We start from the raw sequence: 8,652 nt of genomic DNA, 5'->3' as shown, positions 1-8,652 counted from the left end.
AAAATTCAGATATCAAAATTATATGTTAAGCTGAAATAACTCTTTATATTTAATTTAAATATTTTGTAATATTTAAATTTTAAATATATAGATATATAAAATATTTTTTAAAAATTATCATGTATAATAATCCTATTTAATTTAAACATGAATCACTCTTATAAAATATAACTATAATCTTAAAAAATTCTCACTAAACTAGTTCTTAAATTAGAACAAATTTTTTAGTTATCAACTAATTTACATGCTTGATGTGAAATATTTGTAATTGGAAAGAGCGGTGTCCATTGGTTTAGATAAATTTGATGAAGCTTAGAATTTGAATTAAACCAATTAAATTAATTTATTTTATAATCATATTTTTGAAAGCAAATTAATTTGAACTACACTGATTATTATATTTTATTTTGTTTAAAATCTTCCTCTTGATCATGATTCCATACTAAAGTATTATGAAATTTAGATTTTTAATGTTATTATTTTGTACTAACAAGTTTATTCTTTATATATATATAGACACACACACACTCTCAACTAGAATTTTAAATATGTTTATAACCAATTTTATATTTGATTGGTTTTATTCGAATTTGTTAAAATTTTACATAATCGGAATCAGTTTTTGCTATATTAATAAACTTTATTCTTTTGAAAGTGATACAATCTTACTTTTGTTCATCTTATTTTCGAAATTAATGGCATGATTGGCATCATTAAAATCTTATAATATATTAAATTTAAAGCTGAATTTACAAATTATTAATTGAGTAGCTTTTAATATATTGAAATTGTGAGCAAATGGTAGAGAATTATGATAAATGACCTAATAATGAAGATGTATAAATTTATAATATTGATATTATAAGTAATTAAAAAAAATCATTGAGTTCAAACATATTTTTAGTATAGAATTTATACATAATTTATAACCATTATAGTTTGTCTTATAAAATTAATTTTATGAGAGGAAAAGTAAATTTTTAGTAATTAGAAAGATGGGTTGGAAAGGAAAGAGGTTAGAAGAAGCATGGATCTTGATCTCATCAATCACATCACAATGAAAGTTATGATCGGTGGCATATAAGTTGTTTGCCTAGTAATGACTTCATACGATGATTCAAAATCCTTTTGATGTTAATGTCAAATTCAACTTTATTTAATTTGTGGACATCATTTCTATTGCCTGGGACCTCTAATCATGCCTAAGATTTACCAAATTTTAAATGTTTTACAACTTTCACTCTCATAATAATAATTATGCATTTTTTTGAACTTTTCAATGGTCATAAAACTATGACAAGATATATACTTACATTCTCACACGGGGTGGAATTCAAATGCAAATATAAGTAGGCTTATTTTACAAATTTTAGCTACAAAGGAAGAGGTATATTTGGGTTGACCTATTTTAATACTAATATATTTTAACAAGTTTATTTAAATATGCCTGTCTTGCTTACTTTACCCAACACTTTCTCCTTTTCTTCATACATTCCCAAACTCCTATAGGATTCTCTCCACTCTCCTATGCTAGAACCTTGTGCCCTTATCCATTACCATTATTAATAGTTTCTCTTGATTTTATGTCATCACTTTTTCCTACTAGGATCACACTATTTCCACTGCCACCTCCTTCCTATAAGATACCCCTTTTCACTCTTTGTGGGGATTATTTGGATTTTTTTTAATCTAACCCTTTCTAATGTGTGTGTCATTGACTTGTTTTTGTATTGCATGCATATATATATATATTGATACCTCTGTGAGTATTTGCTTTTAAACTGCTTATGTATATATTAACTTTACTTTGCTTAATATTTTTGGGGGAAGTATTGTATAATTTTTTTGCATAACTTTTTTGTGAACATATTTATACATATGGATGTCTATAGTTTATCAATGTTATGTTTTAAATTCCCATAATTTATTTTTTATTAATCTCATCTCTATTTTAGTAAAATAAGTAAAAAAGAAAATTATTTAAATGATCTTAATTGGCCTTATCTTTAGAGGATAATTTATTTAAATAATCTTTTTGACCTTAGGCTTAGAAATTACCATACTTTTTTAATAAATTATTTCAAAGGTCAATTGATAAGTAAAGCTGCACATTTCTGATCTATTAACAACAATAATGTTTAAGTATTTATTTAAAACTTCGTCCTTATTTTAAAGCGTAAAATTTCAAAGTAAGTTACGAGTAAATATATACATTATTTTGGGCTTCTCTTTCATAACGTGATCAAATTAATAAAATTAAAAATTATTTTTACTAAAGGAAAAGGAAAAAGTTGAATAGGAAAGTCTCAAGATTAGCCATCCAACGAATTCAACTGATATTATATTTATTTTAATATATGGGAAGTATTGCTGACCCCACCTCATCTTATTGCCATTTATAGTGTGAATGAATGAGTTACATCTAAGAGCAGGGGGGTGAAAAGATTTGAACCGACTTCATAAATTTTAAAAATCAAACCAAAATAATTAAATTAATTTAATTTAATTTGATGTATATGGTTGGATCCAAAATAAACCAAATCAAATTAATGAAATCTAATCCTCCTTTGTTTATGTAATAATTCCATGATTTGGATCTTGATAGTATTGGCTCAAAATAAAAATCTTTGAGAAACTGAAGTTCAACTTTTAAAATTCAATTGTGAAATATGTTGTGTCATCACTTTCCCTTGTCACCTACCAATGCACTACAATTGGTTAGTGTTACTAACAACAACAACGTTCCATGATTTGTGAATTGGATTCTTTGCTTGGTTGCTAGGAAGCCACGCTTCATGGTGTTGTGCCCTTCAACAATCAACACCCAGTAAGCAAGATAAGAGTTTTTTTGTTTTATTTGACGTTACAATGCTATTGACGCCAATCCAACACAGTTTTATGGCATCACATTCACGGCGACTTTTATCACTGACCCGAAGGGCCTTTTCTTCTTCTTCTTTTTCTGAAGGAGGGGTTTCTATGGTTCAAGGAGCTTCCAGAGGAATTGGCCTTGAATTTGTGAGATTTTTCTCTTCCTCTTGTTACTTGCACATCTTTAATGATTTATTTCAATTTGGGCACTGTCCACATTGTCAAAATTTGTGCTTGTGTTGATGGGCTCTCTGTGTGCTTAATCTTTCATCTTACTCATAATTCGTTTGTTGAATGGTAATTTTGTGTTGTGTTTGTTCTTTTGATGACACAAATTATGAGTGCAGGGATCCGATTCCTTTCATAAAAAAATGTGACTTCCCTTCAGTTCTTCTTGCAAACCCCCACTCTATTTTAAAAGCCCACACAACTTCCCCAGTTGGAGGAATTTGTAAATAAAAAATAAGCAAAATTCAAGGAGGTTTGAGTACTTCGAATAATATAAAATAGACAGAGTAATTTACTCTTATTTGTAGCATGGGGGTTTGCTTTTTTGTGTTTACTTTCTTAATCTTGTTTGTGCAGTGGTACTGTGGTAGTACAATAATTACAGTCAATTTATAGTATCTTCCAAAAGCAGATCAAGAATTGTTTTAATTTGCCAAATTTTCTTAAGGGTCAAAGATCAATGAATCGATTGCAAGTTGATTGATTCAAGCATGAAACCAAGCCCTTCCATAATCTTCACCAGTGCTATACCGGCTGTTCTGTTCTCATGATTGATTTTTGATCACTTTCAAACTTCTATTTGTTTATTAATAAAGTTTAACAAATTGTTTTTTTTACAAAATACATGTATGGACACCCTTTTTCATTTGAATCTCTTAAAACAATCTGATGCTTTTCCCTTAATTCACCTCCACTAACTCCACATATCAAAGGAGTCAAGAATCTTTGTTGCAATTTAAATCAAATAACTTCGCTGAAACAGTTTTAACACTGCTTTCAGTTTCTTCCATCTACAGGTAAAACAGATTTTAGAAAACGATGATAAAGGGCACGTTATTGCTACTTGCCGTAATCCTAGAGCAGCAACTGGGCTTATCCATCTGAAAGATAAATTTTCAGACCGTCTTAGCATTTTGCCGTTGGATTTGACCGTTGAAAGTTCAATTGAGGTTATATTTCTTTTCCTTTAGTTGTTTTCCTTCTCTTTGTCAATTGCATCAACAGAAGCATGCATTTAGACACCATTAGGAGCCTTGGTCTCTCTTTTAGTTCTTCCCTTGTCCCAAGTCTGAGGTTAATTACAAAACTATATGGCAGATGCTATGCAATTGGTATTTATAAATGTAGATGTTATTAAACATTATTTAAACCTAAAGGACATTGCACATTTCCACCCAAATCCACTAGTCAGATCCAATATGATCAAGGGAAAATTAGCAAATCTACTGGCTTTTTCTTTCAGGACTGATATGAGGTCTGCAATTGTTGATCAGCAGTTAGCTATTGGTATAAGGATGGTATACTGGGGTTGCAAGTGACATAATTTGTAGTTTTGGGGGAAATGGAATTGGAAAGATAGACACGGGTGTGTATGTGCAATTTAACGTTAAGCCTATCTATATCCGAAAAAATAATTATGAAATCCATATTCCTTTTTAGGCATTAAAGATGGTTCACTGTTAAATAAATAGTTCCAAATTCATTAGTTTTTTAAGGTTTGTGTATTTCATAATATTTCAGGCATCAGCATTGTCAATAAAACAGACATTTGGCCGTCTAAACCTTCTCATTAATGCATCTGGCATTCTTTCAATACCTGGAGTATTGCAACCAGGTAAACATTTTATTTCATTCTTTGATAATGGATTTAAAATATCCCCTGCCTATTGTAGCATACAGGAAGATTTAAGTGAGAAATACAATCTCTGATAACTGTAATTTTTATTCATGTATTACCCTCCCCAAACACATCCCTCCAAAAGAAATGAACTAAAAGGATAAAAGAAGATGGAATAACAAAAGAACACAAAATAAGATAAAGAAGAAACCAGCCTGCTCTTATCAGGAAGTGCTTAATGGGGGCTAGCTGCCAGTGATGTATAACTGCGAGCTAAAGCTCTGCTATCTTGTTTCATGTTTCTTACAACTGTGAGGGAGTTGATTATTTTAGTGATCTGTACAATACAGAAACGACATTGAACAAATTGGAGAAGTCATCTTTGATGCTTGCATATGAAGTTAATGCTGTGGGTCCTATCTTAGTTATCAAGGTAACATCAATCTAATTTTCATTACAAAAATTATTAAACTATTTATGATAGTTTAGAAGTAAATTTGGGTTCTTTATGTATATGAGGGGGCTATAGAAGCCTTTGGGTATTCCAGGAAGAAATGGATACGCAGATGATAAATAAGTAAATATTATGTTTATTCTTGTGATTCTCGGTAACTGAGTAAATAATGTAAACAGATGATTAGCTGACTGTTGTAGCTCCATAAGAAACAGCACAGAAAGTGTTACTATTTACTCAAGCTCAGGATAATCAAAACTCATGCTTGTTCGCATGTAATCTAAATATGGATACTTGATATGTCAATTGTTTTTTGTTGTTAGTATATAATAATTATGATTACCTATGCATATATGTCATTGGAATGCTTATTTATTTGACGTGGCTGTCAATGAGTGATGACAATAACTGTCAAGTTGTTCTTACTCATCCCCACAGCAAATATATGTAAAAGATTTCAGTTGGTGAGATCGAATACAGGAAAGACTTATATACCTCATGCTCATAGTTCTGTCTATATACTCTTACCTTCCGTGTTTTGCATATATTATGCATTTGAACTTGAAAGACTTTCAAATGCTACTCACTTAAAATTGCTCTACAATTTTACCATGATAAGAGTAGTCCAATTTGTGAATTTGGTTTAGCATCTAATGCACTCTAATATAAATAAGGTGGACTATGTGTACACAAGATGCAGCTTCTTCTGAATACCATTTGGTTCAGGCTTCAGCTCTACTAAAGATGGCTAATCCTCTGAATTACATCATTTCTGCAAATGGCACATGCCTTTACAGTACCCCCTCCTTGCTGTCATTTATCCAAAAACTGAAAAACTATCACTCTTTCTCCACATCAATAGTTTCAGAGAGACCACAGATTCCATTGCATCTCAATCTCACTCACGGTACAAATCTTCTTTCAGTTCCATGCTCTCGTTCACACTTTCGTAGAATGGCTCTAATCATGATAAGAACCCTATTAAACACCTTACCAAGACTCTATCAGCTCCATTATTTGAGTAATTAACTCAGTTCTGTAATTCATGCTAAAATGATTAGTTTCGCCTTTACATTGCCCCCAATATTTTATCACGAGATAACTTGTTTAACGGCATATTGGTCCTTCCAGGCCCCCGAAGAAGTGACTTTCCCTTGATATTTTACCTTATTTCTATAATTCTTAGTTTTGTGTAACAATAACAATGCATTTATCATTGTTTTTGTCGAATTTCATGTGTCTCTTTAACTTCAATTTTATGAATTGAAGCATTTTTGACATTTCAAGCTAATATTTTATATCTGATTCTGCAAATTTTTAAATCAGCACATGTGGCCTCTTCTAAAAGTAGGAGGCGGCTTTGGGACTGGAAGAAGTTCTGCTGTTGTGGCTAGTTTGAGTGCAAGGGTTGGATCTATTGGGGACAATCGGCTTGGTGGCTGGCACTCTTATCGATCTTCAAAGTCTGCTCTTAATCAATGTATGACTTCTCTATCATAAGATATTCAATATGATAAGTCCAACTACCTCATTGGATCATACATGTGTGGTTTGACTATATGCAAAACATATATAATGAATCATGTAAAAATGTACTAGTATTACTACACACATGACCCATTTGTTGTGATTCAACTGAAAAATTCATCATCAGATTGGATCATGCAAGTTGTTAGATTTCCTCATCATTGTTCAATACTGTAAATGCATTTATCACCTGAAACCATACTTTGTCTTTTACATTAATCACTCCAGAATCCATGAGTATGACCAAGGCATTTCTTCAGTTGACAGTGCTTGCATAAAACCATGCTTCTTAGCTCTTGATTTTCAATACTCTCTATTCTCTTCGTTTTATAGTTGCATGTATTTTTAATAATAATGAATGCTATGCATTAGTGAAGTATGAATCAAATGAGTTTGAAATTGTCCAAACTGTTTGAAATAGTAATTTTTACATGCTTTATTCCCCCTATCAGTATCAAAGACTGTCTCCCTGGAGTTTGCAAGAAAGAAGGATCCAATTGTATGCATTTTATTGCATCCTGGTACAGTAGACACAGATCTCTCAAAGCCATTTCAAAGGAATGTTCCCCCAGACAAACTCTTCAGCAAAGAGTTCTCAGTGCAGAAGCTCCTAAGCATCATTAACAATGTGAAGAACCATGACAACGGCAAGTTCTTTGCCTGGGATGGTCAAGAAATTCCTTGGTAACCCTGTCATAACATGTAAGAATGATACCAGTAATAAGTGTCAAAGCTGCACTCAAGAAAAAAAAAATGGCTAGAGAATTGTATTTCATAAAATTCTTTGATTCATTGATGTTTATGGAACATCAAAAACACAGACACTCTTAAATTTTTGCTATGTTGGTGTGGATAGGAATTTGATCCTCAGGTGTTTAATAAATATTATTTTGTATTGTATTTGCGATAATTAAAGTAAATAAAAAAACTCTTCTCTCTCAATCATGTGGTCATTGAGTTCTATTTATATTACCATTTTTTAATTAAGAGATATTATATATACTCTTGTATATTCATGTCATATATTTTACTGCACTATACATAAATCTTTTGACAATATATCCCCGTACCATACCGGTTTCATATCAGATGGCGATGCTCATACTATGTGTGCATCATCACAGTTGAAGTTTTTTTAATGCATAAAGCTTTTCATATATTAGATGCTTAAGTTTTTTTAATGGAAAATACACAAGATAGAGATAGAACATTCTTCGAAGTGACAAGCATGGACTCTTAACAACTTTTTAAATCTTTGTGAAGCAATAGTATCGTGCATCAAACTAGTGGACACAGTAAACTTCTATCCTAAAAGAAAATAGTTTCTAGAAAGCAAAGGAAGAACAGAACTTTAGTGTATACTTGTCGAGAAATTTATAGGTTTATTGGAAGGTAGAGTTCCAGAAGAAATTAGGGTGTTCATGGCCGAGGCATGGGAGAATCATGAGTTTTTTATGACAATAACAGGGAATAGATTCTACAGAAGTGACTTGAGTAGACACTTTGCAGTACGCTTTCCAAGTACCAACGTCCTGCCAGTCAAATGGTCCCAAGAATACAATAAATTGAAGGAAAATGTTTTGTAGAGACTCATAGAAGTGTCTACAACTACAGCGAGAAAGAAATAGAAGAGAAAGAAGTGATATATGATATGACATGACAAGAAGAGAAACAAAAAAAGATGAAAAATATTAAATGGGTGTTGACCCTATTTGAGTGGTTACGAATCTTAATTGTAAATTCAACTATATTTTCCATGGAATATATATATATATATCCTGCAAAAAAATATGAAGTTCAAAGAGGATATTAGTGGCACTTTGACAAATTGATAAAGATATAATTATGAGCAAGGTACTACTGTAGACGAGAATATGTGGCAGCCAATCTGAAGTCACGGATTCCTCCAAAACTTATCACTTATTTTGCAGCTATAGAGACGTAATTGTGTATA

At 31.4% G+C, this 8,652-nt stretch overlaps 1 protein-coding gene across 2 annotated transcripts; it reads left to right on the top strand.

Moving 5' to 3' along the window:
• The first annotated feature begins 2,729 nt into the window (after positions 1–2,729).
• On the top strand, positions 2,730–7,705 carry LOC113870984 (C-factor). 2 transcript variants are annotated; one of them, XM_027507625.1, is made up of 7 exons: positions 2,730–2,827; positions 2,969–3,018; positions 3,897–4,049; positions 4,621–4,714; positions 5,068–5,150; positions 6,498–6,651; positions 7,151–7,561. In XM_027507625.1, the coding sequence occupies exons 2-7, from the start codon at positions 2,980–2,982 to the stop codon at positions 7,384–7,386; spliced, it is 759 nt and encodes a 252-aa protein (XP_027363426.1). In that variant the 5' UTR covers positions 2,730–2,827; positions 2,969–2,979; the 3' UTR covers positions 7,387–7,561. The 2 variants fall into 2 exon arrangements, with proteins under 2 accessions (XP_027363426.1, XP_027363418.1); XM_027507617.1 differs by lacking the exon at positions 2,730–2,827 and having other exon boundaries at positions 2,839–3,018; positions 7,151–7,705.
• Positions 7,706–8,652: the final 947 nt, after the last annotated feature.

Source organism: Abrus precatorius, unplaced genomic scaffold (genome assembly GCF_003935025.1).
Source record: "Abrus precatorius isolate BTA unplaced genomic scaffold, Abrus_2018 Scaffold10, whole genome shotgun sequence".
Classification (NCBI taxonomy): domain Eukaryota; kingdom Viridiplantae; phylum Streptophyta; class Magnoliopsida; order Fabales; family Fabaceae; genus Abrus; species Abrus precatorius.
The sequence above is the reverse complement of the archived record's forward strand: the minus strand, read 5'-3'. Positions and strand labels throughout refer to the sequence as shown.